This window comes from Balaenoptera ricei, chromosome 6 (genome assembly GCF_028023285.1).
Source record: "Balaenoptera ricei isolate mBalRic1 chromosome 6, mBalRic1.hap2, whole genome shotgun sequence".
NCBI lineage: Eukaryota > Metazoa > Chordata > Mammalia > Artiodactyla > Balaenopteridae > Balaenoptera > Balaenoptera ricei.
The window spans coordinates 110,090,150-110,104,027 of NC_082644.1; the positions used below are offsets into that span (position 1 = coordinate 110,090,150).

General features: G+C 60.8%; 1 protein-coding gene across 13 annotated transcripts in view; it reads left to right on the forward strand.

Annotated features, from left to right (window-relative positions):
- Positions 1–13,878, forward strand: part of DAB2IP (DAB2 interacting protein) — a 193,688-nt gene that overhangs the window by 152,937 nt on the left and 26,873 nt on the right. For 12 of the 13 annotated variants that reach the window (XM_059925527.1, XM_059925534.1, XM_059925524.1 and 9 more), the window contains one exon: positions 12,257–12,410. In XM_059925527.1, the coding sequence (XP_059781510.1) occupies positions 12,257–12,410 (154 nt within the window). Of the gene's footprint in view, positions 1–189; positions 338–12,256; positions 12,411–13,878 lie in introns of those variants that run through there. The other variant, XM_059925532.1, reaches the window with a different exon arrangement.

The following is a 13,878-nucleotide window of genomic DNA, read 5'->3' on the forward strand; positions in this document are numbered from 1 at the left end:
AAAATCTTCCCAAGGCCTCTAATCTCATCATGACTTTTGAGGGATTTTGGGGTTTTTGCTGTCTTGTTTCCTGTACAGAAAAAGGGAGGTGTGCCTTTAAGTCCCCAGCAACCCAAGTGGGACACTGGCCCTTTAAAAGCACAATACGGAGAGTTGGAACTTAGCCTTTGTTTGACTAGCCATGATCAGTCCCAGCGGACAGGGCTGGAATGGTATGTCTAGGACCAGAGCAGGGCTGGACTGGCTGGGCCCGGTGGGGGACAGCGGGCAGCGGGGTGGCCGGCCTGGCCCCTCGGTTTCCCGGGCCTGGAGAGCCTGGTGGCCGCGCGGAGGGATGGTGAGTGACCTGATGGCCTGAGCGGAGGTTGGGGTGAGGGAGGCCAGGAAAGAAAGCAGGAGGGAGGCTGCCAGTCTCGGCCCCTGACCAGCCTCCTGGGCCCAGGGAGAACTGAGGCGGGTGGGAGCGGCCGGTCAGAGAGGATGCCCGGTTTCGGGAAGGACTCAGTCATTCCCCAGCGACGGTGCCTCTGCCCCTCTGTGGACGTCCACCACCGGCCCAGAATGTGGAAGCAATTAGGACGGCCCGACCAAAAGCGAGAAACCGAGGAGTGGTGTTGCTGTTTTTAGTGTTGAAAAGAGAGGAAACCCAGTGTCAGCGGCTCCTTTCCGCGAGCAGGCCTGGTGGTCTCTGTGGCTGCACCGGGAACCGGGAAGTGAGGAGCTTGGCCTTTGCTCCGAGTCGCCGAGCCCGGGGCTGCCCTGGGTGGGGCTGCGCTGGGGTTTGGGGGCCGTGTCATCCCTGCCCCAGCCCCCAGCTGGACTCTTCTGTTTCCCTCCTTCTCCCTGCCTCTGTCTGTTCCCTGATCCGTGGGCCTGCAGGCCGGCGGTGTGTCTGAGCCTGGGGTATGTTTTGCTCCAGCTTAAATGTTTGAAACGGTTGTCCGGAGCCAGGCCCCTGTGACACGGCAGCCTCTACTGGGGAAGTACCCCGTCACGAGAGAGGTCGGGGGTTTGGCTGGTCACACACTGTCCTGTGGAGGGGTTGTGAGGAGCAAATGAGCCGCTGCTGTGAAGTGCCAGCCCTGCACCTGGCTTCTTACAAGTCTCCGTGTCCCTTCGTCCTGCCCACGTTCACTGCCACTGCTGGGGTGCTGCCGGTGGATCAGACTCCTACCAGCTAGGTGTCCTTCTCACCATTTTCCAGACAGGTGACACGGGGGGTGACAAAGGCAGGGCTCAGTGGAGTTCTGGTGACCCACGATTTTTCTAAGTTACTTTGAAAGTTGGTGCATTTAATCACACAATTTCTGTAGGTTTGGTGAAAGCCTGAGGCATTGACAGGCAGTGAAAAGAGTTTGGAGTTGGAGCCCAGATGCCAGGCCTCCAGCCCTGCCCCGGTGCCTGTGAACTGTGACCTGTGACCTTGGGCAAGCTGCTGGACCTCCCTCCCTGAGCCTCCACCTCCGCAGGGGTGGAGTGCTTAGGGGAAACCCTGGAGGGAGGTGTCGGTTCTGCTGGGGTGGGCGGGCGGCACGGAGGGGGTGGTCTTTGAGCTGGGCGTTGATGGATAAGGCACACTTGCTGCTGGGCGCGTTCTGAGTGTATGTGCGCAGCCCAGTGTGGCTGGGTTGGGACGCACCTTGCAGGCTGTATTTAAGGCATTGCTGGTTGGAATCCTGTGGGCCAGTGGCAAATGACAGGCAGGGCTAGCTTATCCTAGGGTCAGCGGGGGAGGGGGTGGGGGGTGGGGAAAGAGGGTGGGCTCTTGGAGTCAGGCACACTCTCTGGCCTTGGAAGCCCCTCACGGCTTCAGAGCACGTTTCCTTAACTGCAGTTGGGCGGCTGGGCCACGTGAACAATGGAGTCCGCTAAACGCGGAGCCAGGGCCTGCTGGTGCACTTGCCAGGTGTGTGGGCTGTCGTGGGTGAGGCGGGAGCTGGAGAGCCACAGATGGCTTAGATGCACGGTCACTAGGAGCAGGAAGAACTCGGCAGCCACGCCCTGCTTTTGACATGAGTTTTTGCCTCTGCTGGTGGCCTGGGAGCCTGTGGCTTATTGGCAGACCCCCGCTCCTGCTTTTTCGCTGCTATTGAGCACTCCTGGCTGTCTCCTGTGAGTTTCAGTCTGGGAAGCAGAGCTCTGATGCCCTGCTGGGACATCCTCCCAAAGCCTGGTGTCCCAAGGCCCCCAGGCTTAGCACCGGCATGCTGGAGGCACTCAGTAACTATATACTGGGGCGCTGGATTAGCTCAAACCAGGCATGGGGGGGTGTTCGCATATCAGACCTCCATCAGGCTCTGGGAGGAGGGCAGCGCAGCCCACTTGTCAGGTGAGAAAACTGACGTGCAGGAGAGGCCAACCCGAGGTCTGTGCTCCCTTGGCCCATGCCCCTTCCCCTTCGTGTCTTTGCCTCGTCTCCCTGAGGCCACAGAGCCCCCCTGTCCTAAGTGGTGGCAGGACAGGAGATGGGCATTGCTGCTAGAACCTAGGGTGCCCGTCTCTCCTTAAATGGGGACTTGGAGGCGCCTACTTAAAGGAGAAGTGCTGCAAGGTGGGAAGGGGCAGAATGCCCAGGGTAAGGCAGGGCTCCCTGCGTGTCAGGTTACACCTGTAGCACCAAAGGTGATGTCCTCCCCATTTTACAGATAAGGAAACTGAGACGTGCAGGTTATTTAATTTGACCAAAGTCACAGAACTTTATGGGTGTTTGTTTTTAAGGAAGGAGGCCTCACCACATTAGACCAGTCATCAACCAGCATGGTGCCAGGGGCTGGGGCTTTGTTGACACGTGGCTGGTCCTTGGCTGAGGTAGGAAGCTTAATGCCCGGGGATGGGGGAAGGACAGTCCCCAGATCACCTTGTCACCCTAACATGAACGACTTGCACAGCACCGGAAGGCCACCTGGCACGGCACCTGGTTCTGAGGTGGAGGGGTAAGAGGGGAGAAGATGACAGTCTTTGGAGGGGTCTGCTGAGCCTAGGAGGGCTTCCTGGAGGTGGAGAGCTGGGAGGAATTAGATAAGCTAGAGGGAAGTTGCTTCCTTGGGGAATGGAAGCCTTGGTTTTCAGTTTGTTCTTCTTTTTCATTTCATCATCCTTCCCCACTTGGGTCATGGGTCCCCAGGGCCTGAGGCAGCTGTTGGTATTTATGGTCCTGGGTGGGGGTGGGGGAACGAGTCAGAAACTAGTCCCACACTTGGCGGTGTGATCTGTGGGACCAAGGGGACGCACGGGCCGTGTTCACGCACGTGAGGAGGAGACCGGAACAGACTGAGCTCGCAGGGAAGGGACAGCACGGCCGGGGCCTTGACCGTTCTCCAGAGTCTTGCTAGTGGAGGAGCTGAGGGCCGGGCCGTGGGCCGGATGGGGCTGCTGCTGTGCTCCTGCCTGGGGCTGCTTTACTTGGGGGAGCTGAGGGGACCTTAGGGTTTGGGGTGTCATTCTCCTTAGTCTTCCTGAGCAGCCGGGCTGGGCTCGGCGGTTTCTCCTGGGGACCAGGAAGGGACGGAGAGCTGTCCCCACTCAGCAGCAGGAGCACTTGGCCCTCAACTCACTTTCGATTTGCCCAAATCTCATCCTATTCAATGAATGTTCTTCAGATTCTCTTCTTTTAAAATTCAGGGCACTTCGCTCTTCTGCTGAGGTTTATGAATGTTTAAAAACTGCTTTGTGGTCCCCAAAGTAATTTGACAAGTGTGACAGCTATTGATTAAAAACCCGAAATTATTCAGGCTGCAGGATAACTTGGGGGAATAGATGGAAAGTTTTTTGTTTCTTCTCTCTCTGTGTGCCCCTTGCCCTCCCCTCTCCCCCCAAAAAAGATGTAGGGATGTGGGGAGGTAAATGTGTTCCTGGATGTGCTTTGAAAACTCCATTAGGCTGCAGAATTATACTGGAAAGGGTGGGATGGGGGATGGTCAGGATGCTGAGGGGCGCCTCTCCAACTCAGGGGCCAGAAGCGGCACCCCTCATGTCCCTGGCCTCTCCCCAAGTCAGCAACAGGCAGCAAGGAGGTTTCGCTGACGGGATTCCAGGTGGTTGGGAGGAGGAAGAGTGGTGGTTAGTATGTGGTCCCTTATGTTAATGGGGAGTTGACACGTTGGGGGTTTGGTCACAGTCTCTGAAGTAGCTCAGCAGGTGAGAAAGCAGCAGCTGCCACAGTGTCGATTGTTCGGCATATACGGGGCACCCCTGGAGCCAGGCCTCGGGCTGCGCTGTAGCCGTGGCACGTGAGGAGCCAACCTATCCTCCTGTCTTGCTTGCCGGCGTGTGGACTCTCCTTTTCCAACTCAGCCCTGCGGTGTCCGGAAGGCACAGGCTCCCAGGGATAGGGTGAGGCAGGAGACCGGGCACCTCCCAGCCCCAGGCTCAGCGTGAGTGTGCGGGTGGGGTCACACTGGTACTAGTGACTGCGGGGATCTGCCCCTTTGCCTCGGACTGAGAGAGCCCTGGGCCGAGAGAGACCAGGCCTCTAGGCCCTGTCATCCCAGGAAGCCTTCCCAGGCAGGGCGGCCAACCTCCCTGCCTTTTAAGGACAGGCTCTGTCTCCCCAGGGTCCTGGGGGCCACCAGGCAGCTGCATTCTTCTCCCCTCCCCTGGGACCCCAGCGGGGCCAGGAGTGAGTGCTGGCCTCAGCAGCCGGTTCCCAGGCCAGCAAGGCAAGGCTGGGCCTGGGGAAGAGATGGCTCCGCTGGATATTCTGGGTGTGCGGGGGGCGGGGGGTGGGGGTGGTTTCTGCCTTGTTTGTGTCATGCTGCTTGATTCTCAGGAAGTCAGCGCCCTCCCCCTGACTGTGCCCCGGGACCCGGCTTCTTCTGCTGTGGGCACAGCTCACTGGACCTGCCTGGCTGTGACAGGTGGAAACATGGTTGGCATGTTCTTACCTGACTCCAGAGTCCACGGGTTCTGCCAGCCCTCAAGTGGGCACCTCCTCCGTGGAGACCCACCTTATCCAGGATTTCTGCCCCGTCCAGGCCTGGTTGTGGCCGTAGGCAGTGGTGTGAGACCACACAGGCGTGCAGGTGAGAGGCCAGGTCTCGGGGTCACAGGCCGAAGGGCTAAAGTGGCCCCTCAGCAGGGTCTCCTGCCCACCCACAGACACCCTCTTTCTCCCTTTCACTTCAAGAAATTAGGGGCTTTTATTGCGTTTTTGTTTTGGGGGGTTTTTTTTTGGAGGCATCCCAGAGCATTTGGCTAGATGTAGTTTGTTTGCAGGTGGGGGAAACTGAGGCCTGGAGAAAGTAAGAGATTTGAGTGGTCAGGGGAAAGGAACAGAGAATGGCCTGCATAATCCCTGTCTCGTTACCCCAAACATCAGGAGTGTCATCTCCCCTAGAAACGTCAGCCTTGATACCGGCGTGTAATCCTTAATCGGCCTTGTTCACAGCTGTGCCCGCGCTCCTACAGGGGTGTCTGGCATGAGGCAGTGACTAGAGCAGACAAAAGAGGACGGGGACCTGCATGAGTGACTGGTGTGGTCGCTGGCGTTGACCCCTGCCCCCCCGAGCACCTCCTTGCCTTGTCTCAGTTGACGCTCACGGCAGCCCTGGGAGGAAGGCATGTCAGTTCTCCCCGCTTGGAGATGGGGAAACTGAGTCCTGGAGAGTGGCACGAGTTAAAAGTACTCGTGGTTGTGTGTTTTATAGGGAATGGAGACTAGATTTGCTCCTACAGCCGGGCACCCTTGGCGCTAGGGCCTGCTGCCCTCCTGCCCGTTGCCAGCGGCAGGTGCGTGGGCTGCATGTTTATCCCTGGGGCTTACCCCGCTGCCTGCCTGTTACGCCAGCAGCCCCCAAGCAGCGCGGGTAACGCCGCCTCGACGCATCTAAAAGAGGGCTCCCAGCTTCTGCTTGCATGCCTCCAGAGACAGAGTGCCCGCTCCTCAAAAACCGAACCAGGCTGGCCCGTTTGGGGACAGTGTGACTGAGCTGGAATTGACCTCTCCTGGTGCCAGCCCCGCCCTCTGGGGGCAGGCCTGGCAGCTCCCTCTGCCCCTTGAGGTTTGGAAGGAGATTCTGAGCTGCTTACTTGCCAGGCTATCCAATCCCACTCTCAACTCACCCCACCCGTAGCTGGGGACACCCTCCCCGTGTCATATAGAGCTTTTTAATTATCACAAGTTTTATTTTCAGGTCTCCTCCCTCCTTGAAATAATAGGAAATTTGCTAAACTTCTGTGTCACTAACCTTTTAAGAGAAAAAAGGACGGAGTTGAAAAACAGCTCGTGGGTTGGCTGGAAGGCTATCAGATAAGGCTGTGGCCCAGGAGCCAGGACAATGTCCCCTTGTTCCTGCTCCCCGCCCTCACGCCCTCACAGTGGGCTGCTGTTGGTGCCCGGCTATATCTCCAGCAGCGGCTCTGCCCGTGCCTGTGGCATGCCCACATTTCCCGGGCTCCTGGGCCCTGGGCACGGCTGCCTGACCCCAGCCAGCCCCGCGGCTGGCTCTTCCACCGGACCTGGAGTGAGCGAGTCACGGCAAGCAGGTCAGCTGGCTGTGGCCCTGTGTGGCCGCCTGTGGGGAGATGGGAAGGCGAGGCTTGGGCGGACAGCGTTAGGCTTGGAGTCTGCTGAATGGGGTTCCAGCCCCCCTTGGCCACTTGCTGCCTGTGCGATCTTGGGCACGACACCTGGCCTTTCCGAGGTGCGGTACCTCAGTCCTGATGGGTTCTCATGACAACTGGGTAAGGAGGCAGGTGGGAAAGTGGTGTGGAGTGGGGCTCAGCCACCCGGCCCGGGTGTGAGCGCTTGTCTGTCTGGAGAGACCAGGGACAGTGTGATGGTGGCTGCATTTGGACTGGGCTTTGAACGCTGAGAAAAAAGGCTGTTGTCGGGCAGAGAGTGGAGGGAAGGGTGGGACGGGTTCAGGAAACAGCTTGGGCAGAGGTCCCCCCAGAGGGAGGGAGTTCCTGCTGGCCTGGGACCCGCTGGCGAGGAGAGTCTAGGTCATTTGCCAGGGTGTGGTGTGGCAGGGGTAGAGTTTCGGGGAGGGCTCAACCCCAGGGTGAAACACTGTGACCTGATTCTCTGTAGGCTGTGAGGGGAGCGCCGAGGGCAGGAGTGACACCATGTTGGGCGGAGGGGCCCATCTGGTGGGAGGGCACTGCCCCCCTCCTCCACTGCCCCCCAGGCCCTGACCAAGACCTCTCAGAGGCAGAGGAGGTCAGGGCAGGCCTCCCTCCCCTGTGGCCTTGGCTCTCCTGTCTGCGACCTGAGAATCGTGGCACCACCCCCCTCCCAGGAAGTGTGAGGATTCCATGGCATGGAGGACGCAGGTAAAGGTCTCCAGGTCAGGAAGGAGGGACTGCAGGGGACACGGGGCCTCTAGTGACTGGGGGGCTGTTGAAGGTCTAGAGCGTGAGCTGGGTCTGGGACGGTCTCGGGAGGATTGCGGCTATGGTGGAGGGTGCAGCCACAGAGGGTTGGATGAGCCCCTGGCCTTGGGAGAGATGGAGGGAGCGCCCCATACCTGGACACATCAAGAGCAGGGGTGTTTCTTGGAGATTCTGGGCAGGCACCAGGGTGCTGCTCTTGGGAACTGGCCGTGAGCAGGCGGCTGGCCCGAAGACCGGCGCTTGGGTCATTCTGTGCCTTCTCCCACTAACAGCGTCTGAGGGCTCAGGGAGGATTGTCCTCATCCCGGCTGACCTCCTCCCCCTCCCCCAGGCTTAGCTGACCTCAGCTCCTGCGGTGTTGGGGCTTTGATCCAGGAACTCTGGGGCTCTGAATCTTAGCGCTGATCCAGACCCAGCCCTCCCCACGAGGAGCCCCCTCCCTGGTAAGGAGACAGCTCTGTGACAGGCCTTCCCAGCACAGCCTAATGAACATTAGGGTTTGAGGTCGCTCTCTGCCCTGGGAGTCTGGGAAGGCTTCCTGGAAGAAGAGGCTCTGATGCTGGGTATTGAAGGTTGGATAGGACAAGGGGATTTCTAGGCGGAGGGGACTGCATGTGCCTGGAGGCCTGCCTGAGGGAATCGTGACCTCTGGGGAAGAGGAGCCCAGGGTGAGGTGGAACAGGCAGATGCACCCCGGCCAGCAGGGCTGCAACTGAGCCCATGTGGTCTTGATGGGAAACCCCCTCTTCACGACTCCAGCGCCTGGGGGAATGCCTCTCCCTGCAGACCCTCTCTCCAGCACTTCAGTGTGTGCGTGTTACCATTTATTTCCATTTGAGACGGTCCTTCTTTCTCTTTCAGATAAGGAAAGGGCCCCTGGGGGGGTTGGGGCGCAAACAGGGGTGACCTCAGGAGGAAGCTGAGACCCTGGGCAGGTCACCTTCCTTCTCTGAAGCAGGCCTCGCCGGGGTCCGGTGGCCATCCTCCTCTCAGCCTTGTGAGGATTCAGCCAAGTGCTGTGTGTGCTGTTTCCCGCGAGCACAGCCCAGGGCGAGCCTGGCCCAGGTAAGGAGGGCCAGGCGCGTGGAGCGCACCGCACTGCCGTGAGACCTGGTTCTGTGGCCTCTCTGAGCCAATGTGGTGTCCCTGGCAGGGCTGTTGTGAGGAGTAGCTCAGACCTGGGCTGTGGGGATAACCTGCACGAGCAGAGGCCCCCTGCGACGGATTTTGTCTTCCTTGGTGCCATCTCACCAAGGACTGAGGCTCTGGTCCCCAGGTACCACAGGAGGTCCCCGGGGGATGCCGTCACAGACTGAGCTGAGCACTGGGGGAGGCCACACAGTGGGTATGTTGGGCCAGCTTCTCTCCCACCCCAGCCTTGGGGCAGAAGAGGTCCTGCATACAATGGTGTCAGACCACAGACCTCCACACCACAGAGGGCAGCCATGGGTGGGGCTCCCAGACCAACCTGTGTCCTCCTTCCAGCAGGAGGCCTCGGGCAGATGCAGGGACTGCTGCTCCCTGAGCCCATCTTACCTTTCTGTGAAATAGGTAGATGAGTGTTCCTGGCAGAGTTGTGTGCAGTTGAAAGTGACCAGCTGGGTGCCCTGGCCAAGTGGAGGTGGGCGCCCACCAACTTCCTGGGTAGGGACACCGTGCCCGCTCGCTCCCTCTTGGAGCATGGTCCCTCCCGGGATGGGCTTCTGGCCCAGCCTGGGAAGGCAGGAGCTGGAGGTGAGAAAGGAAGTGCCCAACAATGCTGGCTGGAGCAGAGGTGGGCCGGGTCGAGGCCTGCCGTGGGTGATTGATGGGGCAGGAGTCCCTGCGGTGGAGTTTTAAGGGGTGCTGTGCTGTGGGCCTGGGACAGGGCTGTCTGGCTTCCTGGAAGAGGTGGATCTTAGGCTGTGAGGTGGGCCTGCTGGGTCCAGTGACCACGTGCCCATTTTCCCTCCCTGAGCCCCAGTCATCTTATCAGTCACTGCCACAGGAGCACTCCCCTCTGCCAGGAGGTCCCACCCTGCAGGGTCACTGCAGACCAGCTCCCCTCTGGGCCCAGAGCTGCATGTCGGCCTGATGAATAGGTGCCCCTTTCTCTCCCCCAGGAGCCTTGTGGGGAGCTGGGGGGCAGGTGGACTCCAGGCTGAGCGAGAAGGATATGTGTCTGCATGTGAGTCGGAGAGCACAGGCCCACTGGCCCTGCCCCATCATAGGGCAGTGGTCAGAGCCTGGCCCTCAACTCCTCTCCCAGAAGCACCTGGGAGATCTAGGAGTAGCCACTGGGCCTCCCTGGACCGCCCCACCCCCCGTGAGCTTGGGCTGCAGGGGTGGGTGCGGCCCCTGCTTCAGGTTCTCCCGCTTAGAGAATCCCTGGGGAGGTGGGGAGGGTCGGGGCTGCCCAGCTGCAGCCAGAATGCCTTAGCCATGAGCTTCCCATAGTCCTCCATTCTGTCAGGAGCCTTCCCAGTGAGGCCTGGGCCAGTTGGGGGCATGCTTGTGGGGCAGGATGGTGGGGAAGGAAAAGGAGGCTTCTGCAGCCACAGGTTCCAGGGTCTGGCTGCTTTGGGGTCTGGCCGCTTTGGGGTCTGGCCTGGGCGTGCTGGGCTCCTGGGCTGTAGAACGAAGGCCCCCTTGGGTCTCCCTGGGCAGGCCCAGTGTGCTGAGTGTGCCTCTCTTTCCTCTCCCCAGCCGGCTCGTTCGGGTGCCCCAGGCAGGAGGCGGTGCCGCAGCCTACCAGCTCCTCCCTATGTATAACACTTCCAGGGTGCCCGCTCCACCCGCCCCAGCTCCCAGCGTCTTACCTGGCAGGGCTTTCCGGGCTGGGCCAGAAAGCAGCCCGATCTTGATCGGTGGGCTGGGTTTTCAGCCCTGGACAGCGGGCCTGGGGGCTCTGGGTCTCAGCCCTTCCGAGGTGGGTGATTTCCCCGGCAACTGAGGCAGGGCGTCCCTTGTGCTGAGGTATGGAGGGAGGCCCAGGGTGGAATCTCAACAGAGTGGATGGCAGACGCAGCCACCACATTGGTCAGTGCCGTGATGGGAAGGAGGCTGGGCCGTTCGAGCAGGACCTGGAGGGTTTGCCACGGGGAGAAGCCTGTCAGCGCCTGGCGTGGCAGCAGCAGTGCGTGTGTGCAGTGCGGTCTCCCAGAGAGGGTTCTGGAGGAGCAGAGGCGCCACAGCTGTGCACGCCAGTGGCCTTGGGCCTCGAGCGCGTCCTGGGGAGGTTTGGCTGGGTTCTAACCTGACTTCAGCCTGCCTCACAGCTTCCCTCTGGTCCACTCCCCTGGGAGCTTTCAGGAGTCCTGCCTGAGGGCATTGACTCGGCTCCAGGGATCTGAGCCCTGCTCTGCGCCAGCTTCATGCTGGGCACGGGGGAGCAGCTGGGGGAGCCCGACTGGGTCTCTTGGGTTGGGCTGTGAGGTCCCCAGGAGCTGGGGTCCCAGCTCCAGCCCTGACTCCCATGCAGTGCCTAGCACAGGACAGCGTGTCAGGGAGGGCTGTTGCCATGGAGAAGTATAGGGGCTAGAGGGTGGCCTCTGTCAGCCTGTGAAGCCCTCTGGGCAGGGTCTGTTCGGCTCATCCCTGGATTCCTGAGTCCACACATGGTGGACCTCAGGCCCTCTTACCGCAGGCGGTTATGGAAATGGGTTACGGGGTGTATGTGCCCTACAGGGAGGTCTGTGGTGGTCCTGCCAGGCCTCACTGACCTGAGAGAGGGTCTTTGTTTGGCGAGACAGGGAGAGATGATGGCCTGAGCCTTGGACCCGGAGGCCAGGAGCTGAAAGGCAGAGGGTGTTGGGGGAAGGAGGTCTGGGTGAGCTGAGGCCGGGGTTTGGACTGTGGACGTGAGTAGGGGCGAGGCCTGCCCAGCCTCCATCCCGGGGTGGTCTTTGCAGGCCTGGCTGGTCCTCTGGCTTCTCCTGTGCCCCGGCTGTGGGAGGGGGCCCCAGTGGGGCACTGCTGTGTCCTGTTGACTCTGGAAAGGGACGTTTGCCTTTGTGAGGTGGACTCCAGCAGGCACCAGAGCAGATGCCGTCTAAGGCGCTTTCCACGTGAAGTGCCGAGGCAACTGAGGCTCAGAGAGGGGAAGTGACTTGTCTAGGGCCACATAGTAGGTGAGCAGTGCGCCCAGGTCCAAGGCCAGGTCTGTCAGAGCCAGTCCTGGTCCAGGCTCCATTTGGGCATCAGGTGGAGTGAACTACCTGTGCTCTTTGTGCCTGTGCTGGACCCGCTGACCCTGGCCTGACCCCCGAACCCCAGCCTGTGGACCCTGTCTGAGTCTCAGCGCGCGGGCACCGTGCAGAGATGGCTGCATCCCTTCTGTTTTGAGCCTCACGGCCCTCGTCTGTAAGAAAGGAGCAGCAGAGTTCCCGTGGCGCTCCTGCCTCGCCTGGGGCCGGTGGGCGGAGTGGGATGGTGTATGAGAAAGGAAGGGTTCTGTCGGCAGTGATGTCCTGGACAAATGTTGGAACAAGGCGACTGCTTCTGTCTTGGACGGGGACTGGAGCAGAGGGGAGGGGATGGGATGGGGAAGGCACCAGAGCCCCAGAAGGCTGCCTGGGTCGGGTCCGCTCTTCGCTGTGGGTCTCGGGCTGCTGAGGAGCCAGGTCCGGCCCTCCCCTGCGCCCAGTGCTGACTTTCAACTCCTGAGTGGTGGCCTCATCCTTACCTGCCCGCCCACCCCGCTGACTTAGGGGCTGAGCCCCTTACCCAGAGTCCTGCCTTGGGGCAAAGGGACTGGCAGGTCTCTGTGACTCCAGCACCACGATGTCCCCTCCCCGCAACTCTTGCCTTACGACAGAAAGGACCGTGGGAGTTGAGGGGAGTGATTGCCTCCAACTGGGGGGTTCTGGGCAGGCTTCCTGGAGGAGAAGGGAAGGGAGGGGACAGGGCAGGCCTGCCCTGACGCACCCTGCCGCCCTCCCCCCAGGTCCCATCTGATGCCGAGGCTGAAGGAGTCTCGCTCGCACGAGTCCCTGCTCAGCCCCAGCAGCGCGGTGGAGGCGCTGGACCTCAGCATGGAGGAGGAGGTGGTCATCAAGCCGGTGCACAGCAGCATCCTGGGCCAGGACTACTGCTTCGAGGTGGGTCCTGCTGCAGGGGCGGGGCGGGTACTGGCGTCCTCTTCCTGCGAGGCCAGGTCTCCTCCAGACGCCCTCCTGGAGTGCTCCGTGGCCTCCGCAGGGGCCAGGCTCTTTGGGACAGCGGCCAGAATCTGTCATAGCCTTTGCCTCCTACGAGAGCAAGTGGAGCTGGGAGATGGGGGCTTCATCCCTGCTCTGTGGCCTCCTTGGAGACGGACCAGCACTGTCCCCCATGCTGGGAAGTGCAAGAGGTCCAAGTGGGTGGAAGGGAGAAGGCGTATGTGGAATGGCTCAAGCCCCAGAGCCGGTCTCGAGGCCCGCTCGCCCCTCCTGCAAAACCACTCCAGTGCACTGTAGGGCAGTGGGGAGTGTCCCCTTTTCTGGCCCTGGCCCTGCCTCTGCGTGATGAAAGCCAGAATCTTTCCTGCCCCGGCGTTCTGTGACCCAAGGTTTGAGAGCAGAGGGTCAGCCACCCGACCTGGCAGGGCTGTTACTGGGGATCACCTGTCCAGTGCTTCCCTGTAGATGGGGAATCTGAGACCCAGAGAGGGCGAGACGATGTCAAAGGTCACCCTACAAGCCTGAGGCCAAGCCAGGACCAGGGCAACTAATGTCGCAGGTGTGCAGGTGTTGCTGGGAGTTCCTAATTGCTTCTCTAATTATTCATGTTCTCTTCCCACCTCTATTTCTGGGAAGCTTCCCACCCCCAACAGTCTTGCATAATTAGGAGAGCTTTCTGATAGAGGCATGACCCTGGGACTAATAGGGCAACCTCCCGGCACCCCCAGCTCCAGGGGAAGAGTGGAGTGGTGCCTGGCATCTGCCCTAGCCCTGTGCCCACTGGGTGGCGTTTCTGGTTCAGGACTCCTGGCCCAGCTGGGCTTCTTCGGGCCTCCGACTTCTCTGCCTGGGGCGGGCTGAAGTTGGTGCCTGCCCGCTCGTCCACGGCAGCGGGTGCTGTGGCTTCTGCAGGTTCCCCCGGTGGAGACCTCGGCATGGTGCAGGGGACAGCGGGAACAGGGTAGGAACAGCTTGGGCTGGGCTTCCTTGCCTGGAGGAGTCCAGAAGATGAGCAAGTCAGACAGGGAGGGTAGGGTAAGGGTTCCAGGCAGGACCCCAGGGCCCAGCACACGCAGACAGCCCAGTTCTCAGTTCTCTAGTCTGGCCCCGAATAGGTTAGCCTTCTGTGACCGCCATTGCTGTCACTGTCACTTGGCAAGAGAAGCATCATCAGCAGGTGTCCGCTGAGGACCAAGGTGACCCTCGTGCCGACCCGTGGTTGTCTCCTAGGTGCCTGTGGCTCCACCGATAGAGGGAGACTCGGGTGAAGCCTTGCCCTCTGACTCGTGTGGGGGTCCGTGCCTTCTGCCTCCCACCATCTCCAGAAGAACGAGGTCGGGCTCAGAAAGATGCTTTCCTATGGTCAGAGGGCACTGAGGCAGGGGTGAGGAGCCAGGACCAGGCACCA